We start from the raw sequence: 23,316 nt of genomic DNA on the forward strand, positions 1-23,316 counted from the left end.
CAAGAAGGTTAATGAAAGGAAGGACTGCTGGAAAAGTGTGTGCTGTCACATCAGAGATGGATTAGATACGGAAAACCAGCCCAAAACCCGGGACAAGTGTCACTGCAAGAACTTCATCAAACAACAGGTGCTGATTTTTCTAATGCAGGGGAAAAGCTGAGGCTCAGCCTCAGACACAGCCCAGAGTGGGCTCTGCCTCCCAGGGAAACCCAAAGCTGGGCCACAACTCTGCAAGGATTTTAAAGGACCCCTGAGCTGGCAATGGCAGCTGAACCCCATGGAATGTGTGGGCTCTGAGCCCCAGACCAGCTCCTTCCAGCTCCTTCCAAGCCCTTTCCAAACTCCTTCCCTACCAACCCAGACACAGGCCAGGCTCAGGCAAGAGAGGAAGGCTGGACTTACTGGCACAAGATCCAGGCCCTGACTATGTCTCTGCCTGTACCTCTGAAAACAAGACCCAAGAGGGAAACTTTGGAAGGGGTGTGAATTCACCAGACAGAATAGTTGGAGTAATTTTATCCATTTTTAGTAAGAAGTTAAAAGAGAACTATAAAACAGCAAGTGTTGCAACACTAGCATAGAAATACTCTCTCTGATGTTATCTTGTGCTGGAAAATACTGGTTTCCCTGATCATTTCTAATGGAGCATGAAATTATCATGGGATTTTGATGTTTTCCTCCTGTTTGCCTTGACACCTTCTTGCTTGAATCCTCACCCTGTGCCTGCTCCACAGAAGTACCATGACAACACTGTCCTGCCACAGCAGGGATGGCCACATTTCCAAAGGTCACATCACAGAATATCACACAATATCACAGAATCACAGAATTTGGTCAGTTGGAAGGGACCCACAAGGATCATATCAGTTAATGGACTGCTCAGAGCAGGGGACACAAAAGGGCTTCACAGTCCCTGTAAACATTTTGCCCACTTGTTATTTCCCATGTTGTGGTTGACTCAGAGATAGGTGTAAGAGCCACCACACCAACTGGGTCTGCACAGGGCTCTGGAGAATCCAAACCTCAAACAATTGCTGTATTCCATCAAAGTCTGCAGCTTTATGACCTGCAGCATGTGCTGCACTGATGTCTGGTTATGCAAACATGACAAACAAATCACAATCACAAATCACGGGATGGTTTGGGTTGGAAGGGACCTTAAACTCCCATCCCACCCCCTGCCATGGGCAGGGACATCTTCCACTAGCCCAGGTTGCTCCAAGCCCCGTCCAACCTGGCCTTGGACACTTCCAGGGATGGGGCAGCCACAGCTTCTCTGGGCAACAAAGGTAGCACAAACATCAACACTAGAGAAGGAGAGCACTGAAACCAACCCCTACACCACGTCACTGAACAGACCCTCACAAAACACAAATACAGATGGGAATGCAGAAAACTATCAGCTGAACTTTGAGTATCTCTTCTACCTGCTCCAAGAGACACAAAGAAAACAAACTGGAAGAAAAAAAATCTTATTTTCAGTCATTGTGGTAGGACACAACACTCACACTGGTACCCAATTTTTTACTACACAGTAGCTTCAAAGTTGTCTCTGGCACAGCACAGCACTGATTCTCAAAGATATCTACAGGGAGGGGGCAGAGGATGGCCCAGGCTCTGCTGGGGGGGCCCAGCAATGGCACAGCAGGAACGGGCAGGAACTGATGCCCAGGAAGCTCCACCTGGACAGGAGGAAGAACTTCTTTGCTGGGCAGTGACCCAGCCCTGAACAGGCTGCACAGGGAGGGAGTGGAGTCTCCTCACCGGGGATATTCCAGAACCCTCTGGCCACACTCCTGTGCCATGTGCTCTGGGATGGCCCTGCTGAGCAGGGAGTGGGACCAGTGACCCACTGTGGTCCCTTCCAGCCTGACCCAGTCTGGGATTCTGTGAACATCAGAAAAAAGGCTCACATATTGCCTCAAAAGTGCAAGGACTTAAAAGTATATGAAGTTTTTTTCTAAGACTGAGAAAGGGGAGAAAGTTCCTCAGGAGGGCTCTAACACTCCCTCCCACAGGTGACCTTCCACGTGCACAGTGCAGGGCTGTACCTGCTGCAGAAAGGGTCCAGTGAACACAGTGTGTTAGGAAACGCTGCCACTCAGAAGCACAAACTAAAAATTAAAAGAAAAATCCGTATTTCTATTGCATGTGCACACTGCAGCAGCACAGTCCCACTCCTCAGAGGCAGGAGCTGCAGCAGGGCTCAGCAGAGGGGAGGATGCTCTGCTCAGCCACAGAGTGACCCAGAGCACACAGGGAGCTTTGTGAGGGCTCCCAGGGCACAGCACAGCCCTCCTGGGACCCACTGCAGCCTCAGGGCTCTGACCCCACACATCACCAAAAGGGGTGCCTGGGCCCAAAAGCCATGAATCTTTGAACATTTCTGAGAAAGGATGTTCTCTTTTTTAAAAATATGAGGTTTTAAAATGAAATTTTACCAGTTAAGAGTAATCTCATTGACCCTGGAAACAGAGCGAGCTCTGCCCTCAGAGACTCCAGTTCCATTTCTCCTCTGCAGGACAGATCTCCTGAATGTGCAAAGGAAAAATTAGGAAGAGCAAATGCAATTATCTGTGCTGGGGTTTAGCCAAAATGGGTAACTCTCACATGGAGCAGTACTGGTGACCTGTGTGGGGTCAGCAGACAGGTAAGTCACACTCTGACAGGGGGGGTTCCATTTTTTGCATGAGTGTTTGCTCAGGGATCAAAGCAGATCACCCAGGGAACCATGAGGATGTGTCTGAGGCTGTCCCTCAACACCTGCCACTTCAATTCCAACATGCCACGGCCCAAATCCTAAGGTGGCAGATCCACTACTATTTCCTAGAAAGGAGGAAATGGCAGCTTCATTTCACTGTCCATAGCCTGGCTACCATAGCCTTTTTTATTGTTACCCCTTCTCTCCTCCCTCTCCTCCAGGAATTAATTCACTGGGCAGTTTGAACACATTGAAGGAAAAAGGAGTCTGAAAGGAAAATCAACTTTTACAACACAAACGAAGAGGCAGAAGAGAAAGAGCCTCGTGAGCCTTTGGCCCATCTCCAGCCCGTGCAGAGCTCCAGGCTGAGCCCAGGACACCCAGCCAGGACACTCCTGCTCCTCAGCAAGACACACACACATGCTCAGGCACAAACTGAAGCCACCAACAGCTCTCAAGTTCAGCCCAGGGGAGCAAACACTTGGAGTGGAATTCCACAGGCAAAAAGTGAAATCCAAAAGGCCACTGACAACCCATCCTCCTCACCCCACTGCACACAGAGCTCACAGGAGCCATGTCTGCAGTGAAAATGTCTTTTTATAGAATTATATCAAGTCTGTGCCTAATGTGGTTTGTTTGTTATGGACACAGCACCCGTGTGACTCCATCAAACCCAACCTGTGCTCTGCTAATAACTGATTAACTCAGGCAACAGACCCGAATTTCACATTCAAAAACAAGGCTCTGCCTTTCCTCCTGGCCAGGTGGGGACCACCAGGGATGGATCCTTTCTAAGAACCTGTTAGAGAGGACAAACAAACCCCCTTCCAGTGGAAAGGGACTATGTGGGAACAGCATAACGAGAGCACAACTGGAAGATGAATAACCACAGTTAGTTCCCCAGCTGTGAAGGACAAACCAAAATGGAAACTGAAATGTCTTCCATCTGAAGGCACTGCTGACTGCTACAGAGTGGTCACTGGGGACTGCTTCAACCTTAAGCCTCATCCTGACAGTTTTCTTCCCAACAATTCACACAGGCTTTGGATGGTGGCACCCACCTGTCCAACACAGACCAGTTGGTCAGTTATTACCTCTTCTAGGCAATTCCCACTCCCTCGTCCTCCCCAGCTCTGCAGACACACATGACCCTGTCACTGAAGGCAGCACATCATTTCTAAGCAAATGAAACACCCTTTGCTACCTGCAGAGCTCAATGAGTTCAGTGGGTGCTTTACCATTACCCTCAGGCACTCCCAAAGCACAGAGCCCATTGCCCACTTGAGGTGACAGGGCCATACCTTGTCATATCTGGTTCTGGGCCTTCGTTCTTGTAAGATGCCTCAAGTTGTTTATGTCGTGTGAGAAGGTCGTCCACCAAATTCTGCCTCCTGTCTCCCTCCAGCTGTGTGCTGATGGCACTTGGTTAAGGAACAAACTTTAAAACACTGAAAAACTTTAATTTAATTATATAAAATATCTGTTATACATTCTGAAAATAAATCAGATCCCCTGATCATCAACATTAACTAGGGTAACTATTTTACCTCAAGAAAAGGCTCCAATATCTTAAAGGATGGGTCACATCTTTCTGAATGAAATCTGCTGTTATTCTAAATGTGTTTCTGAACCTCACATATCTCAAACAAAAAGTTTCATACAAAGGCCACAGAATGATCTTCATGTCATCACCTCAAAGCAGTAAGAGAACTGGAAGACTGCTTACTGCCAAATTAGCATTAAGAACAGCAACTCCCTCTCCAACACCCAACACAAGTCTTTTATCTATCACCAAGGAGCCCTGAGCAGTTGGTCTCCTCTCCAGCACTGACAGTGTAACCATACTGCATGGGTTAAGTTCAGGGAAGGATGAGACTCCTTAAAAGAGTTCCAACTCACACTGTCACAAACGGGGCAGGCCCAAACAGAACAGAGCTTTTAAAACCAGGGGTACTTCACATCTCATTTCACTGGAGGCTCATAATACAGACCAGGGGAGTAGCTCTTAGCCAAGTGATCAGAGAACAACCAAAAATTTCCTTTGAGCATCTGTTTCCATTTGCAATTGGTCAGCAGAACACCCCGACAGCCACTGGTGCAGCAGAAAAACAAATCACGCAGTGTCTCTGAAAGACAAGATGCCCTGAAGTGCTCTTGGCTTCAACAGGGGATGTGTGTTTGCTTTCTTAAATTAACCTCAGTGAGTTCTGAAGGAATACTAACCCTCTTCCAAGTACTGCTGAGTGGATTAGGCAATAGCTGAACTGATCTGTGTGTGCTTTCTGCCACAGCAGCAACATTTGCCTGCTCTCAAGCACTCACTGGATGGGGAAGTGTCACCCTTGCATCAGCACAGCACTGAGGGGCCAGGGCTTAGGAGGGATTTCTCATATAATAGGCTTGAAATTAAATGTGCCTTCATCAACTCAGATTGCTCCTGGATACCTTCAGGGAGATGGACAAACTTCTTTGACTCCTTTGGCCTGACTCTCCCAGCATATGGGAGGAGCAGCATATCCAGGCCACAGGGTAACACTCCTAGAAGAAAACCTGTGATTTCTTCCCAAGGCATATTTTGCAGCGTTTTGACAACATTCTGAAGATGGAGCCCTGTTGTTCCTTAAGTCAGTCAAAGTCAGGACTCCCAGAGCCCTGTCCACAAGGCTTCATCCTTCCCTGTAGCAAGGCCTGGCCAAGAGAAAATATCAATTAGCCAGTTTTGTGCTGGACAGGTGACCTTGGCTCACACTGCAGCACCCGGCCAGCAGTGCCAGCACAGCACAGGCAGCATCAGGACAGCTCTGAGATGGCTCACACCATCTTGTTAAGCTCCTGTCTGACACAGAGATAACCAGAGCCAGCCCCATGCCCACCACCCCAGAGGGGTGCAGGCTCCCTTCCTGCTCTACAGCTGCAACGAAAATACCAAACAGCAGCACAGGGAAAGTTCCAGTGACAAGGTCTTCTGCACAGGGAATGAGGGGAAAACCCAAACTGTGTGGCAGAGCAATCCCAGTGTCTTTTTCCACTCTGTCCCACAACACCAAAGGGTCAGAGAGTGCTGTTTACATGGATACATTTGGCGGGTTGACACCGCCCGAAGCAGCAACTCCTTCAGCTGATCAATCTTCTCCCTGAGATTCTGCAGTGATGATCTGATGGCCACATTGATCTGGAGGGGAAGAAAGAGAATATTTAAGTTTTTCTTTTTGGTCTGAGTTATAATTGCATAAAATTTCATACTGCGTCATGCAGTATTTGATATAAATATATACATATCAAATATATAACATATTATATATAATATGTAATATATATACTGTAATATATATAAATAATATGTATTTAACTTCAGCCCTACAGGTGTGAAGGGCTTCACTCCAGCCCCAGAAAGCTGAAAGGAAGTGACACAGCTCATGGCTCTGGGATGCTTAGAAAATAATGGGAGAAATAGTTCTAGTTTCACAAACACAATTCTAAGGCATTACCGCTGTTGAATATGGAAAGCTGTCTTTCAAGCCTTTATAAACACACTCCTCTATATGGGCAAAACATTTCAGCACATTTTAATATTTTTTAGATAGTTTTCCACTTCTCTCCTTTGATCTTTAACACAAATAAAAGCACCAGCTCCTTCAGCCACCAGGTTTCTTCCCCAGCTCCCAGGATTAGAGGGAAGGTTGCTACAGGTTCAGACATTCCCTCCACTGAACTCCTCCAAACTTTAAACTAAAGATCCCAAAGAAATTCAGATTCCTCCATGTCCCTTCTCAGCAGCACCTGGGACCCTCCACCCTTTCTCACCACTGACCTGCCCAGGATTCAGATGTGTCTGTTCTTACCAAAGTCATAGTTCAGTTGTTCACAATTCTTCCCTGCTGCAAGCAAGCCCCAGGCTTGCAGGAATCCTCCTCTCCCCACCCCTTCCCAAGTCTGGCTGACATTATCCTCTGGGATTTTCCTCCTTAAATCTTATTTCTTTTCATTCCAGTTATGCAGAGAGTTCTAGGAAAAAACACTGTAACTGCAATTAACCATGCAAGTCATCCTAATTAAGACTTGATGTGCTTCTTGTTTACAAGCTCCTAGCCCTGCTGTGGGTTACAATGGGCTGCAACCCCAGTTCCTCTTTGAGGAACGTGGATCAGAAGAGGAATATCTGCTCTGACTCTCATTCCAGCCTTCTTGGAGACACAGCAGCAGCCAGACAGCAGCATGTCCCTGAACAGGATCCTGCACAGCCACACCACACTCAGTACCAGCACAGGGATGGAGCAGGAGAGCCCCAAAACCCCCCTGAAAGCATCAGGAATTTAAATCCCTCTGACTCTGTGAGGTTTGCTCTCAAACACCACCAAATACAACAGCAAGCAGAAGCAACCACACTGAGCCCTCGAGAGGATGCAGCCAAAATCCACCTTCAGCCCAACACCACGGCAACGATTCCCAAACCAGGGTGGGGTCCCAGTGCTTTTGGGAAGGCTCAACGTCCTGCAGGTCCTCTGGCTCTGCAATCAGGTAATCAGCCTTTTAATTTCACGTGTTCTCGTGTCTCCAGGAGGAGAACGCTGCATTTAATCAACCCAGAACAGCAGAACAACATAAAGGTGACACGGCCAAGAAAGTCCTCAAACACAGACACCACTGGCCACAACTGCAGTGAGACAACACAACATTTCACTTCTTCAGAGGAAAAAAGGAAAATAGAAAAAAAGAAACCAGTGGAAGGCTTAAGATCAGCTCGACAGAGCAGAGCTCACAGATGGTAAGTGCTGCCTCGAAATCTTTCCTTATAGTTTATATTTCCATTTTAAGTTTTATGCTCTATTTTTGGCAACAGGGTTTTTAGCCATGCCAATGGCAAAATACTATAAAAATAAAAAGTTGTTTATATTCTCCCTAACAGGCAAACAATGTACAAAGACATTTCCCTGCATTAAAGCGCTCGGGAGGCACAGAATACAAGACTGCTCAGCCGTGGATTTCTCAACAGGCATTTCTGTTGTGAAAACAACTCTCTCCTTGTTGGAAACTTGTTTATAGTAGAATCAAGCACTGCCAAATATTCATCTTTACCTGTTACTGGATGAAAGGGAAACTGGAAAACACAGGGCATGGAACAAGTGATTTTATGAAGCACTAAGTCAACCATGTAATGTTTCCATAAAACACAACCTCGGAGAGTTCTGGCCCCAGAAAGGCTTCAAACAACAGCCACACGAGGTTTGTTGGGGTTTGTGGACACGTCACGGATGGCACTGATGGAAATAGAGGACTTTGTCCTCTATAAATACACACAGGTTAAGCAGCAATCTTTTTATTAGTCTTCTACTGCTTGGGCATATCTGTACAATTTGTGATAATTCACCATCCTGCAGGCAGGGACCAACCTCCAAACACTCCTCTCAATGCTACAGCCAGAGAAAACACTCCTCTCAAATCCCACTTATTTGGGCCTTCTGAAACCTCAATTCATGATGAATTTGAGTCACTCATTCAGCAGCACTGATTATTGGACAAAGCCCACACAGTTTTCCTCAACATTTCTTCACGGGAAACATTTCAAAAATGGCATTTTATTTTAAAAGCTGACAGATTTTAAACTGGAAGAGGAGATTCAGTGACTGGGCATCATATTAAATCCTTGCTTTAAAGAGGAGCAGAGCCTGCAAGATAAATCAGTGGGGCTTTAATTATGTCAATTATTATAAAGGACCAACTCAAGGACTTGCAGCCTTTTTTTATCTTAACACATCCAGGGGACCTGTTGATGGCATGAAGCTGCTCCTGCACTGCCTGGAGGAAAGGATGAGGCTTTTAGTCCTGGACAAAGGAGCTTCCTGAGAATCCCAATTTCATTTTATTTTTTAAACAGGAAGTGTGAAAACGTAGAGAACATTTTCCTGGGTAAGCTCTCACTTCTGCTTCTCATTTATATTTAATTCTGGTCTTATGTTTTGTCCAAAATGTGGCTAAAACAAGGCTGCAAAGTTCCTGTTTCCTCTGCTGTAGAGCCCCTGCAGAAGGCAGCGATCCAGCCTCGTGGGGACAAACATCTGTTCCCTATTCCCAGAGAGGGGCACAGAGCAGCTGATGTGCATCCCAGCACCTCTGAGCCTCGGGATCTCTGGGAAAGTTCTGATCCTGGCAGCGACAGCCCCGAGCAGTCAGCAGGGTGAGCCCAAGGCTCCCAGGGCTCCTCCTCTCCTCCTTTCAAACCAGCCTGATCGCCCACAGAAACATCAGTCCTGTTAAACCCAAGGTGACTTTTGGGAGGCTGAGAGGCCTCTGTTAATGTCGAGTTTGCATCCTTGTTGTCTTTACAGGACCCCTGAAGAACAGAGCGCTGGCGGCGGGTTCCTGCCATCGGACACAGCGTGTCCCTGCAGGTCCCCAGCGGTGACACCGACACAGCCGGACCCGGGCAGGGCCGGAGCGTCCCCCCCGTCCTGGCACCGGCTCTGCCCCTTCCAGCAGCTCCCGCTTCCCTCCGCGCCCCTGCCAGGGAATTCAGGGCTCCCGGGCACATCCCCCCCCTGCAGATCTAAAGCTGAACCCGCTCCGAGAACGCTCCAAACCCAAACCCGGCTCAGCCCCCGTCCCGGGGTACCTTGGCTGAGCTCTCCCCGCTCCGCTGGCACCGGTTCCGCTCCTGGATCTTCTCGGCGATGTCCTGGGCGAGCTGGCGAGTGGCATCGAGCAGGGAGAGCCTGGAGGGAGCGGGGGAGCGGCTGAGCCCGGGGGGGCCGGGAGGGGCACCGGGAGGGCACCGGGACCCGCCGGGACCGCCCGGGATCGGCCTGGAAAGGGCCGGGAGGGGAAGGTAAAACACCCCCAACACCCCCGGGATGGGGTTTGGGAAAGGGCCGGGAGGGGAAGGTAAAACACCCCAAAACACCCCCGGGATGGGGTTTGGGAAAGGGCCGGGAGGGGAAGGTAAAACACCCCAACACACCCGGGATGGGCTCTGGGAAAGGGCCGGGAGGGGAAGGTAAAACACCCCCAACACCCCCGGGATGGGCTCTGGGAAAGGGCCGGCACGGGAAGGTCCAACCCCCCGCACACACTCGGGCCCGGCCCGGCCCCCCTCCCGCCGCCCGTGACGGGCCCCGCAGCCCCGGGGAGGCCCCGCAGGGTCGGTCCCGCCCGGCCCCGCTCCAGCCCCGGCCCAGCTCACCAGGGCTCCGGAGCCATCGCGGGCCCCGAACGGGCCCGGCCCTTCCGCCCGAGCGGCCACAGCGCGCAGGCGCCGGGAGGGGAGGGAGGGGAGAGGGACACGGGGATGGGGGATACGGGGATGGGATAGGGGGGACGGGATAGGGGGGAACAGGGATATGGGGTATGGGGATATAGGGGAGCAGGGATATGGGGTATGGGGGTACGGGATATGGGGGACAGGGGGAGAGGGACACGGGGATGGGGGATACGGGGGACGGGATATGGGGGACGGGATAGGGGGGACGGGGATATGGGGTATGGGGGACGGGATATGGGGTACGGGGATATAGGGGAACAGGGATATGGGGTATGGGGGTACGGGATATGGGGGACAGGGGGAGAGGGACACGGGGATGGGGGATACGGGGATGGGATAGGGGGGACGGGGATAGGGGGTATGGGGATATAGGGGAACAGGGATATGGGGTACGGGAGTACGGGATGTGGGGTACGGGGATATAGGGGAACAGGGATGTGGGGTACGGGATATGGGGTACGGGGGGAGAGGGATAGGGGGATATAGGGGAACAGGGATATGGGGTACGGGGATATAGGGGAACAGGGATATGGGGTACGGGGGTACGGGATATGGGGTACGGGGATATAGGGGAACAGGGATGTAGGGTACTGGGACATAGGGGAACAGGGATATGGGGTACGGGGATATAGGGGAACAGGGATATGGGGTACGGGGGTACGGGATATAGGGGACAGGGGGAGAGGAATACGGGGATATAGGGGACAGGGGGCTGGGGATATAGGGGTACGGGGGAACAGGGATATAGGGATACAGGGATAAAGGAATACAGGGATATAGGTGTATGGGGGTGCAGGGGTACAGGGAAACAGGGATAAAGGGGTACAGAGGGATATGGCGATAAAGGGATACGGGGGTACAGGAGTGAGAGGTGCAGGGCTGCGGGGAACGGGAATGGGGTGCCCGGTGCAGAGCCCGAGGGTGCAGCGGTGCTGGTTGTGCAGTACAAGGTGCAGAGGGGCTCGGTGGGGAGGCACAGATGTGTGGGGTGTGGGTGCAGAGGTGCATGGTTTAGAGGTGCAGAAGATCAGGGTTTAGAGGGGCAGAAATTCGGAGTGCAGGTACAGAGGTGCAGATGTGCCCAGTACAGGTGCAGATCTGTGTGGTACAGGGTGCAGATGTTCCCAGCCATGTCTATCCCTCCCTGCCCAGCCCCTCCCGCTGTCTCTCCCCAGCGGGGTCACTCCTGGCACCTGATCCCCGCCATCCACCGTCCAGCACTGCGTGGGAAGTATCCCAGTGCTGCATCTTCCCAAGGGCTGCCTGCCCTGGTTGGCACCTCTGCAGCACACACCCTCCTTCCTGCTCCTTCCATCCCTCCTCCTCCTGCTGCCTCCCTCCTTTCTCTCTCTTCCCTTCCTCACTTTCTCCTTTCTCTCTTTCCCCTTCCTCCTCACATCTCACCCTCCCTTCCTCCCCAGTGCCAAGCAGTGGGTCACCCTATCCCGTTCTGACCTTGGGTGGCAGCTCCTGATGCTCGAGGGTCACTTTAACCCCCCACAGTGTCACCTGCAGTGCCCAAGGCCGGGGCTGTCCCTCAGGCAGAGCAGCCCCACGGGCTCCAGAGGCCTCTCATCCCTGGCTCAGGCCTTTCCTTCCCTTGAGGCAGCTGCCAGTTCCCTTCTCCAGATCCTCAGCTCCATCCCCTTTCCCTGCCCATCTCCTGATGACAGTCCCTGCCCTGCCCTGCCCGTGCTGATGTCCCTGTCCCCCTCATCCCCATCCCCTGGTCCCCACTGACACTGCTGGTGTTGGCACAGGCCCTGTTGTGGCTGCCAAGGGCCCTGCAGTCACCTGGCAGCGGGCACAGCCCATCACTCCCACAGCAGCCTCTGTCCAAGCCCAAGGAGCCCTTCCCACCCCGATCCTCCAGGATTTGGCCTCTCCTCTTTGTTTCTGGGTGTGATTGGTGACGCAAATCAATGCAGGCACAAACCTGGGCCCGGGTGCCTGAGGAGCAGTCACGAGATGCTGACAGAGAGGCTTTATTGTCCTCGTGACACGGGGCTGCTGCTGCAATGACAACGATATTGATAACGACAATGACAATATAGATAACGATAATGACGATACTGATAACAATAATGATAACAAGTGCATCCTCATCAGCACGTTCCCGGGGGGCTGTGACCCCGCTGTGCTCCCACATTCCTGGGGGCTGTGACCCCGCTGTGCTCCCACATTCCTGGGGGCTGTGACCCCACTGTGCTCCCACATTCCTGGGGGCTGTGACCCCACTGTGTTCCCACATTCCTGGGGGCTGTGACCCCGCTGCACTCCCACATTCCTGGGGGGCTGTGACCTTGCTGTGCTCCCACATTCCTGGGGGGCTGTGACCCTGCTGTGCTCCCACATTCCTGGGGGCTGTGACCCCACTGTGCTCCCACATTCCTGGGGCTGTGACCCCACTGTGCTCCCACATTCCTGGGGGCTGTGACCCCGCTGTGTTCCCACATTCCTGGGGCTGTGACCCTGCTGTGCTCCCAGCGAGTGCCCGACCCCACAGCAAAGCCCCTGGGGCGAGTGTTGAACACGAAGCCAGAGGAGCCCCCATGCCCTGGGGACCAGCCCCACCGAGCAAAGCTGCCCCGGGGTGGGTTTGGGGGGTGCTGAGCACCCCCAGGCACCAACTCAGTTCCCTGGGCAGGGCTGGGGACGTGCTGGGGTGGGGAGCAGGGACACGCGTCCCACTCCTGCCGTTGCGGGGCTGAGATCGCTGCGTTCGGGAGGACCCAGGTGCCGGCAGTGCCCCGGGCTCTGCGCTCCCCGCTGGCCCTGGCAGCCCCCCGGGGTGGGCTCCATCTCCCTGTCACAGCTCTTCCCACATCCGGCTGCTCCCGCAGCTCTGGGCATCAAACATTCATGGCCTTCGACTGCGCTGCTCCGCTGGAGCCACACGGCCTCTACATATTTAATTTTTTCACCATTAAAAACGCATGAAGTGATGTTTCGTTTCGCCCTGTCCCTAATTCACTTCCACCTCCCACCTCCGGAGCGGCTGCCGGGAGCAGGAGGGCGGCGGCGCTGCCGGAGGTTTCAGAGCTGGGTCGGGCTGGCAGGGAGAGGCATCCGCTGTCCTGGAAAAGGCACATGAGGAGAAGGCCAACAAGGTCCAGGGAAAGGCAGCAGGACCCACGAGCCTGGGCAAAGGGGTTTGATTTGGAGAGAGAATACGTAAAAAGGGTTTGAGTTGGAGAGACAGTGAACGATCCCTCGGCACCGGGAAGCAGAGGAGGATGTGGTGTGGGGACCCCCGGGACCCCCAGGAGCAGGGCTGGGGGCCACCACCTGCCCCTTTGGGTGCAGCCAGAGCTGCCCACTGGGTGCCCAGGCACGCTCTGGGTGCAGACTGGGAGCCTCCCACTGGGAGACCCCCTTGGCTCCCTCCCACCCAGCACAGCCCTCGGGGGGCCCTTTGCTGACACAGCCCCTCGCCCCCACCCCCTCGGGCTCCAGGCTCATCAGGGGCAAAGGGAGGAGAGGGATGACGGGACAGCCGTGCTGCTCCCAACAGATTGTGGCACACGGTGGAGAAGGTGCTTCATCCAGAAAGGAGAGGGGCTGCAGAGGGGCTGCACTTGCTTAGGAGATGCCCCGAGACCCCCGGTGCCGGTGGATGCTCAGGGATGTGCTGCAGGTGGAGACGGACGTGCAGGCAGGGAGGCAGAGCAGGAACAACCTGCAGCTGCTCTTACCACAACAGAAAATATCAAGTTTTTAAAGGGAAATAAAAATCTTTTAAAATGTTAAGGTGCCTGTAAAAATGTACAGGAAGTGCAGCCTGAGCTGTGAGTTCTCCAGCAGCAATGCTGGATCGGGGTGATGTGCTGGGAGCATCTCCCAGCTGTTGGAGGGGACTTTTCCTTCAACTGTGAACACGATGTACGGTTTGTAGCTCTGCAACGCGTTTTGAGGCTAAAAGTCAATCGATACCAACCATTTCCCGGGGGCAGGTGGAAAGGCTGCAGCCCCACAGCCGTGCCTGCAGCAGTCGCGGTCTGTGCTCCCGCCGGGCGGGGGGCAGGGGCGGGGGGCTGTGGGGGGCACGGGCACATCGCCCCCAATTTCCCTGGGGGTTTTGGCGGCCGGTGCTGAAGCCGCCCCGCACACACGGCCGGCAGAGCCCCGAGGAGCGTCCCAAGGGCGGCACTGGCTCCTCGTGGCCCCGATCCCTCCTTGTCACCGGCTCCCGGCACTCGCTGCTCACGTGCCGCTCTTCCCGGCTCCCCCGGCACCATCCAGCGGGAAGCGGCTCCAAACCCACGCTCTGTGTTTCCCTCGTTCAAGGACGGGCGGCGGCCGCAGCCCCGGCCCCTCCTCAGCCCCGCGGCCCCTCCTGCCCCTGAACCCCAGAGCGGGAAAATGAAGGTCATCCTTGGGAAAAACAAAGGATTCGGTTTAATGGCCGCGTTGCTCTTTGATGGTATCTCGTTCCACGGGGTGTTTCCACCCCCGCCCGGCCTCGGTGCAGATTTAGGGCAGGAAGGGGCGACGCGGGCGCGGGAGCTGCTCCACCCCTCGCTCTGTTTACTCCAAATAAACCCCCTGTGCCCTCGCCTTATAAGTCAGGGCAGGTGACGGGGACAAAGGGGACCCGCCAGCGGTGGCCGCACCCGGGCGATGCTGCAGGTGGGGCTCAGCCTGCCCGGCTCCCCCGGGGGGGCGGCCGGGGGCTTCCCCGGGGCCGAGCGGGACGGGGGCGAGGACACGGGCACGGGGCGAGGTGAGTGCGGGACGGCCCCGCTCGGGCCGGGGACACGTCCAGCAGAGCAGGGACAGGGGCCGGAGCAGAGCAGAGGGGCCGGAGCAGAGCCACAGTTCCTGCCCCAATCCCAGCGCTTGTCCCGGGGCGGGCAGAGCTGGAGCCACCAGCCCGCACCGGGGACAGGGTGGGCTCGGGGTGATGCTCCTCAGGGCTCCGGGCAGGGCAGCACTCGGCTGGCAGGAAGAGGTGAATTTGGGGACATCGGGTCAAACAGCCCCTGCTTCAGCCCCGGTGTTGTTTCAGCCTGGTTTCTATGGCCAGGAGCCTGCGGGATTGGGCTCGGGGTCGGGCTGTGTCCAGGGCAGGGAGTCAGGATGAGCAGCCACCGCAGCAAACTGCTGCCCCTTCCCTGACCCAGCACTGAACCTGATCTGCTGGTCCTCCTGACCTCGAACAGGGGCCAAACTGAGCTGGAGAGCAAGAGCCAGAGCCGGACCCAGCCCAGGCGTCAGGACTCTCGATGTGCCACCCCGTGCTGTCCCCCGTGTCCCCTCGGGACAGAGGTTTGGCTCGGTGCGAATCCATCCTTGACTCCCCAGGCACCAGAGCACATCCGAGATAGATACACCCGAGAATTAACGTGTGTGAATTGACTTTATCCCTGCCAATGAATCCCTGCCCAGCAGAGCTCACCCAGGCGGGGACAGCTCCCGTCTCCTGGGCAGGGTTTGGAGCCGAGCTGTCCTGCAGCCCCGGGGAAATGCCGCTCCCGTCTCTCTAGGAGGAGCTCAGGCTCTGCTCTTCCCGGAGCGGGGCTGGCGGCTGCCCGAGCCCTGCCCCTGTGCTGTGTGCGGGAGCCTCCCGCGATGGGGACCTTCTGTCCCCGAGGGGCTCCTCAGGTGCTCACCAGTCCCTGCGGGCGGTCCCCGGCCGGGGTCTCTCCAGGTGCCTGGGGGCACACGGGGCACAGGGACCCTCTGCACCCCTAGAGCAGCCCCGCACCCCCGGCGAGCCCCTCGAGCTGCAGCACCTTCTCTCCCCTTCTCTCCGGCTCCCGAGTGGCTGGAGGGGTCGGGAGGCTTTGGCAGGAGGCAGCAAGAGGAGGGCAAACACCCGAGGGCGGCTTTGCCCCCTCTGCCTGGGCTCGGAGCAGCCTCGTCCTGGGCTGCCCGACCCGGACAGGACCCTCCTGCCCCGCGCTGTCCTTGGGAGGGGACACGATGCCGATGGTCCCTCTCGGCCTCAGCATCACTTGGGCCCTGCTGCCCGTGAGGTCCCTCCTCGCCCCTGCAGAGCTGGGCTGGGACTGAGCTGCTCATCCTCCTCAGTGGTGTGACATGTCCCGGGGGGCAGGGACTGTGTCCCTGCTCTCTGCACCTCCCTCTCAGCAGGTCACAGGCTGGGAAGTCAGGAGCTTTTTGGGGGGTACAAAGCCCCTCACGGTGGGAGAAGCAGCCCTGACACCCAGCTGGGACCTGGCCCTGAGCTTCCCCAGGGTCCTGAGCCAAGGGGAGCAGGAGAGGGCAAAGCAAGCAGCTCCAGCCAGGCAAAGGCTGAAAACCTTCCCCTTGCAAGGGACAATAAAGAAATACAGGACGTGGCTGTAAGACTTCAGAGCACCCTCAGCCAGGGTGAAACGCTGTTGGCTGGGGCGGTGGAGAGTGTTGAATAAAAGGTCTTTGTCCTACAGAGGAGTTTGGCTCATCTCCAGTCACCATCGTGGTCACATCCGAGGCTGACAGCTGGGACACCGACGCCTCCTCCTGCCCGGGCTGTGGACAGTTCGTGGACTGGGACAGGATGCCGGACCCGCAGCGGCCGGCACAGATCCCCCGGGACATCCTGAGCAAGCCCCAGAAGGAGCTGAAGAAGCTGGCGAGGGAAGGCTGCTGGGCCACCAGCCACGCCCTCAGGGCTCGGCTCTACCACCAGCTCATCCAGCAGGTCTCCTGCCGGCTCATCACCCCCGACGCTCTCGTCTACAGGGACGTGGCGAGCCGGCTCTTCGGGAAGCCCGGCGGGAGCTCCCACCCTCTGCCAGAGTTCCTGGAGGGATGCCCCATGCCCACCTACTGCCTCAACCCGGAAGGGGTCACTGCCCTGAGGAAGATCCTCATCTGTGTTGGCAACCTCTTCCCTGACATAACCTACAGCCCGATCCTGCCCTCCCTGGTGGCTCTGCTGCTGCACTACAGCGAGGACGAAGCTCAGTGCTTCGAGAGCATCTCTCGCCTCCTCGCCAGCAACGCTCCCCACACCAGCTACATCGACCAGTCCTTCCTGGCCCACCAGGCCTCCTGCATGACATTTGGGGACCTGGCCAACAAGCACTGCCCAGCAGCTCACAAACTCATAGCCAGCGCCTCCGAGAACATCTTTGAGGTCTACTCGGAGTGGTTGTCGTGGCTCTTCCACGACCTGCCCTTCGCTTACGCCATCCGTGTGCTGGACGTGTTCCTGCTGGAGGGGCAGAAGGTCCTGTACCGCATCGCCCTGGCCCTGCTGAAGCAGTTCAGGCTCTCGGGGAGCTCGGCCGAGCCGGAGGGCACTGACATCAAGGCAGACCTGCAGGCTTTCGTGCAGAACATTGCCGAGCACGTGACTGTCGACAAACTCCTGGAGAGAGCCTTTGGCATCCGGCTGTTCTCCCGCAAGGAAATCTGGCTCCTCCAGATGGCCAACAGGAAGGCGTTAATGGAGAGGGGCATAACCATGGTGCAGAGCAGGTAAGGAGACCTCTCCCCTTGCCAGCCCGTGGGGCTGAGCAGACAGAATGTGAGCTACTGTGGAGACACACGGGGGGAGCTTCAGGGACCCCTCGTAGCTTTGGCTGTGCTGGGGGCTCCCAGCCCCTCGGGGGACCCTGTTGGGAGACACGGGACAGCCAGAGCTGGTGGTGGTGGCAGAAAGCTCACGGTGCAAAAAGCAGGACAAAACCTGATGCCTGGGGGCTGCACCCCAAAAAGCAGACGGGCCCCAGAGCTCGGCACAATGTCCCTCTCCCCGTGCAGGCAGCCCTTCCACCTGGCCGTGGACATGCAGAACTTCAGCTCCAGCATCGTCACCACTCAGGAGATGCGCCTCGTCTGGTCCTGGATCCCCGAGCGCTTCTCCCTCTTCCCCCCCCTGCTGCTCTTCTCCACCTCCCAGGACGGGTGCAGCCTGCAGAGGTAAAGCAGCCCCTGCCCAGGGGCCGGGCGGGTCGGATGTGTGGGGTGAAAACTGGGCAGGGGTTGGTGGTGTAGAAAGGAGCAACACAGAGTGTCCCCAGGGCACATGGGGGGTCTGCTGGGGACTGTCCAGGGCTCAGTTCAAGACCCTGAGTGTGATCTGGGCCGGTGCTGACTCAGGGGAGAGGGCTGAGGCTCGCTCAGATGGTGATCAGCAACTGGGGAACACGGAGCCCTGGGGATGTGCAGTGCAGGGGACGTCCCATGTGCCACACTGGCCATGCTGTGAGCAGCCAGGTCCAGCCAGCACACCCTCCCCAGGGCTCCAGCTCCCTCCCAGGGATGGGACACAGGGGCTGCTGGGCACTGCAGTCAGTGCTGTGGCTCAAAACAGGCAGGAAACCCAACCCTGTCCTCTGTAGGTGCCCCTGACAGTGAGAGGTGCCGAGCTCAGGGCAGGGGCATGTGGGAACATCCTGCTGGGGGCAGGCACCAAACTCCAGTTGAAAGAGCCCAGGTGTCAAGGCCAATGCCCAAAATTGCAATAGCAAGATGTGTCAGAGCAGGAGAGAGCCCAGGCCCCAGTGACACCCTGGCTGTGGAGTGCAGGGTGTGTGGGAAGCAGGGACATCCCCACATCACTCAGTGCTGGGGTGTTTCTCTCCTGGGATGCAGCTCAGGGCGGAGCGGGAAGGGCACTGGGATCACTGGGATGTCCAGGACTGGGTGCTGCCCATTACCCCCCGTTCTCAGGGCAGTGTTTAAAGGGGGGTGTGATGGGCACCTCAGTCAGCACCCCGAGCTCCCCCAGCCCCTGAGAGGTGAGTGGGTGTCCCATGGCAGTGGTGCAGCCCCAGGAAGCACAGCCCTGACCTTTCCAAGGCAGCACAGGGTGCAGAGCCTGGACTGTGAAACACATCCAGATTAAAAGTGAGCTCGTTGTGTAAACTCCCCCCCAAACATCCCCCCCAGCCTGGTGTCTGAGGGTAGGGTGGGAGGGTTGAGGGTTTGGGTTTGTCTGAGCTTCACCAAACAAAGGTGATGACTTGAGAAGTCCCATAAGGCAACTCCCTCTGCCCTGCACAAACCCTGGAGATGCTCAAGCTTTGTGACTCTGAGTTTCTGCCATGTCCTTCCACGAGCTCCCTTGAGACAGATGAGAAGAGCCATCACTCCCTTCCTCTCTCCTTCCCAGCCCTGTGCTGGCCACACGCTGGGCTCACTGCTCTGGGGTCTGAGAGCCCCCAGCCCGACCCCCTTGTCCATCTGTGCAGGTTTTACACGTGCTGTGAGGGCTACGAACCGACCGTGCTGCTCATCAAAACCACCGAGGGGGAGGTGAGTGTTTCCCAAGCAGAGGTGGGGAAGGGGACAGGGGGGTTGACCCCACTGGCAGTTCTTGGAGCAGCCACGGGTCTGTGTGGTCCCTCTCCTGCCCTGCCCCGGGGTCTGTTCCATCTCCCAGGAGAGAACAAACTGCACCTCCAGCCACCAAGACACCCCTCAGACAGGGGATGCTGCAGGAAACAGGAGGAGTTGGTGAGAGGAAGAGGGGCCACGAGTGATACTCTTATTGCAAACACAAGTCATGAATCCTTGCTGAGCAGACTTCCCTCAAGTCAGCAGATGCTTTGTCTGAGCCAGGACTTGCTTTCAAAGCACTAAATGCAAGGTTCTGCCACTGATTGCAGGAGCAGCCACACAAGGGAAATGGAGGAGAAACAAGGACAGTTTCTGCTGGAAGCTGTGAAATAACTGCAAAGCCCCCTGAGCCAGGGCCCTTCCAGGGGCTCTGACAGGGGCTCAGAAACCTGTATTTTCTCTCTCCACTCTCATCCAACAGCAGAGGCAAGTTCTGTGAATTGTTCAGGCCTCCCAAAGATTTACTGACCCACCAGTGCTGATGTGCCCAGCCTGACACTTCAGTGTGGTGTGGAGATAAACACCTGCCACCCCCAGGGCAGGTGCAGGTGACCTGTAAAACTTGGTTTCCTACACATTTTAGCTGATGTTATTCCTTGGCTGTGCCAAGGACAGGCACGAGTTCCAGCCCTCGGTAGGTCCCTTCCAGCCATGGTCAGGTCAAGGACATCCACACCAGGGTCAGCCTTGGGCACAGAAGCCGAGTGGACTCACGGCCAGAGCACCAGTGATTGTCAGTGCAGGACTCAGCTGGCACAGCAGAATTTGGCTCCCTGACTCCCCCAGGACTGAGCAGAGCCCCTGCCCTGCTGCCCCCACGGGCCATTGCCAGTGCTCCAGGGGCTGGCTCTGGTCCTGATCTCCCACTGATCCCTCTGCTCTCTCCCAAGGTGTGTGGGGCGTTTCTCTCCTCTGACTGGAGTGAAAGGAAGAAGAGCGGGGCAACATCGGCCTTTTTTGGGACAGGGGAGTGCTTTGTGTTCACTGTAAGTCATGGTTTATTTCTGGCTTTGGCCCTTCATTGCTGTTTCCTTGACCCCTCAGGGCACAGTGAGCCCCGAGGTGCTTCCTCCCCACGGCCCCAGCACTGCCCTGAGCTCTGGCAGGAATTGCTGTGCTGGATCAGAGCAAAGGGAGACTCAGCTCCTGCCCTGGGTGAGCTGGGGCTGCCCTGAGCCCCCCAGGAACGTGTGATACCCCCGTGTGGGTCTGGGAGCCCCTCCTGGCATGGCAGCAGGGCAGGTTTCTGCCCAGTTTGCTCAGGGCAGCTCCTGGATGGGGCATTCCCAAATCAGCCCTGGCACCCCTGAAGAGGGAACAGGCTGAGCTGGACCAAGAGATCCCAGGGACAAAGTGCAGCATCCATCCGATATCCCACTGGCATCCACCCAGCATCCACCTGGCAGTGTGGGCAGTGCAGGTTTGCCCATCTCTGGCAGCACCTGGCAAAACCAAAACCAACTTCTCAGCCACACCCTCCCCCAGGGCAGCCCTGGCACTACCAGGATGCCCTGTCCCTTCCTAACTCCAGATCTGGCCTTGGCTACAGCACTGAATCTGAGCAACCTGACCTGGCTGGAGATGTCCCTGCTCATGGCAGGGACTAGCTGGCCTTTAAAGGTCCTTCAGCCCCAGCTATTCCATGATTGTATGATTTGTGCCCTGCCCACCCTGGCCGGGCAGCCCCATCTTCCCCCAGCAGTGACAAGTGTCCCACAGGCCAGGGCTCTGTCCCCACGTGTGTCCTGCTCTCCAGGTGCGCCCCGAGGCAGAGAGGTACGAGTGGGTGTTCATCAAGCAGCCGGAGCTGGCCAAGGCTGTGCCGCGCTCCCGCCAGCGCTCGCCTTCCCCCTGTCCCGACTCCCGGCCCGGCTCCTGCCCGGGCAGCCCCAGCTCCAGCCCCAGCTCCAGCCCCAGCCGCCTCGCCGTGCCCACGCCGCACAGGAAAGGCCGCCTGTCCCCGTTCCTGGCCGTCAGGCATTTCCTCCTGCCTTCCAAAACAGCCTCCATGTTCATGTCCGGCTCACGGGAAGGGATCGTTATCGGTAATTAATTAATTACCCATCGGGGCCCCCGGGGGTGGGCTCCGACCTCCCGCCACTGCTCCGGCTGAAAAGGGCCCTTTGTAACTCCAGGTTAAAACCTGCCCGGGGCAAACACCTCCTGTCGGGGGTGTCAGTCTAAAGGCAGGGCAGGTGAAGGGCAGGTGAAGGCAGCCCCTCTTCCTCAAGTTAGGACAGTGCCGAGCTGCACGAGGGCCGGGTGCTCCTTCCGAGAGCCCCGAGGGGGAGCAGCACAGCCCAAACCAGGGGAGAGGTTCGTGCCCCTGGGGCTGGTGTGTCCTTCCCCAGCCCTTCCCTCCACTGTGGGTGGGATGGAGGAGCCGTGGGAGGGGATCAGCCCGAGGAGGGGCCGGGCACGGCCACCGGAGCAGACACGGGGTCAGGCTCGGGCTGGGAGTGGGATCTTTGTGCCCCCCGTGCTGGGGTGTCAGAAACCCCTGCAGCACTGCCAGCCTGTGCCCCCTGGCAGCCCCGGGAGCAGGGTCAGGACAAGCCCGGGGACAGAGAGCCGAGGGGTGGGCGCAGCCCTGAGCCCTCCCGGGCCGGGCCGGAGCCGCCCGAGGCGGGAGCTCAGCCCTGAGCCGGCGCTCGCTCTTGCAGGTGGAGGGGGAGGCCAAGCCCTGTCCCTCGACGCCGACCTGCTCTGGGGGCACACGGAGCACTGCGAGACCTTCGACAACCCCCCGCTCTGCCAGGAGGACTTCAAGGTGCAGCTCCTGGAAGTGTGGGGCTTCCAGAGCGCGTAGGTCCCGTGGGGGACGGAGCCCCTCGTGTGCTGCCCACGGACACGGGGACCCCTCCCCGTGCCGGGCACCCCCGGCCGGCCTGGGGCCGTCTCTGCTGCAGCTCCACTCTCCATCCCCCCTCCACCATCAGCCACCGCGGTGCTGTGGAGAGAGGGCAAAGCAGGGCCAGGAACGGCACCGCGGGTGCTGCCTTTGGGGACACTCAGGGTCCCTTCTGCAGTTTAGACCCAGCCTGCTCCACCCAGGCTGGCCCCGTTTAGGGAGCTGGAGGGGAGGGCAGCCAGTCTGGTGTTTCTCACAACTCCCTGGCCTGTTTGCAGCTTGGGGCTCAGCAAACCAGTGGCACCACAGCATGGGCAGGTTTTGTAGGAATTTTGAGCCCAGGAAAAACCCAACACTGAGGTCCAAAGCTCACCAGAACCACTCTCAGCCCCACTTCCCCATGGCCCCAAGCTCAGCACAACCCTTCAAGCCACACACAGAGTTCTGTAGCCTCCACGGGTTACCAGGACTCCCTGGGACCCATCAGCCTGGAGCAGAGACTCTTGTCCACGGCTGGAAGTGCTGGTCGGTGATTAGCAAAGTCCTGCCTGGGGTTTGCAGCAAGGCCCCAGGTGTGAACCCACATTTCGGGCAGAGCCCTTTGCCCAGGGCTGACATGGGACTGCGGGTGCTGAACACAGATGAGCCTCCACCAACGTGCCCTGACTGCCGGGTCAGGACCACAGGGATGAGCCATGGAATGTGAACATGTGACCCTCAGGAGGGCAGGAGACCATGGAGAGCACTGTGGCTGCAGGAGGAGAACCTCTCCCACACCCAAACACACTTTACACTTGGGGGTTTGCCTTACACGTGCTCCAGCTCTGCAGCCACTCGGAGCAGGAGCAGGGCATGGCAGGAGCTCACACAGTGCTGGGCACATGGCATACTGGGAATGACTTGTAGCTTCCATGGGTATCCAGGGCCAGTGAAGAGGGGGGGTGAGACACAACCCCCATGCCTGACTTTCAACCACAGAGCCCAAATCAAAGAACTCTGCAGAATTGCTCTTTCCCTTCAATTAAAAAGCTCTGCCAGGCCATCCTCAATGTATTTTATTTCCATGATCACATACTGGACTTTTTGTCCAGCTGAAAGTTTCCCATGGGAGTCTCTCACCCTTCCCAAGAGGTGTTTTGCTTCTGCTCAGAGGTGGGAGGCCTTGGAGCCCCTTCCAGTGCCTAAAAGGGCTCCGAGAGATGGAGAGGGACT

The 23,316-nt window shown here is 56.8% G+C and overlaps 2 protein-coding genes across 2 annotated transcripts in view; one reads left to right on the forward strand and one right to left on the reverse strand.

The window, feature by feature from the left end:
• STX8 (syntaxin 8) overlaps positions 1 to 9,941 on the reverse strand; it is a 108,421-nt gene extending 98,480 nt beyond the window's left edge. Inside the window, exons 1-4 of the mRNA XM_051797564.1 lie at positions 9,879 to 9,941; positions 9,312 to 9,411; positions 5,779 to 5,873; positions 4,003 to 4,113 (exon numbers count right to left, since the gene is read on the reverse strand). Coding sequence (XP_051653524.1) covers positions 4,003 to 4,113; positions 5,779 to 5,873; positions 9,312 to 9,411; positions 9,879 to 9,895 — 323 coding nt within the window. The 5' untranslated portion in view covers positions 9,896 to 9,941. The remainder of the gene's footprint in view (positions 1 to 4,002; positions 4,114 to 5,778; positions 5,874 to 9,311; positions 9,412 to 9,878) is intronic.
• Positions 9,942 to 14,560: 4,619 nt separating this feature from the next.
• On the forward strand, positions 14,561 to 23,270 carry LOC127475565 (TBC1 domain family member 24-like). The gene is made up of 7 exons (XM_051797517.1): positions 14,561 to 14,679; positions 16,352 to 17,387; positions 17,673 to 17,831; positions 19,106 to 19,169; positions 20,144 to 20,239; positions 21,010 to 21,298; positions 21,917 to 23,270. Exons 1-7 carry the CDS (start codon positions 14,577 to 14,579, stop codon positions 22,060 to 22,062), a joined length of 1,893 nt encoding a protein of 630 aa, XP_051653477.1. The 5' UTR covers positions 14,561 to 14,576; the 3' UTR covers positions 22,063 to 23,270.
• Positions 23,271 to 23,316: the final 46 nt, after the last annotated feature.

Source organism: Manacus candei, unplaced genomic scaffold (genome assembly GCF_025592945.1).
Source record: "Manacus candei isolate 608988 ecotype Guabito, Panama unplaced genomic scaffold, ASM2559294v1 h1tg000047l, whole genome shotgun sequence".
In the NCBI taxonomy this organism is placed as follows: Eukaryota; Metazoa; Chordata; class Aves; order Passeriformes; family Pipridae; genus Manacus; species Manacus candei.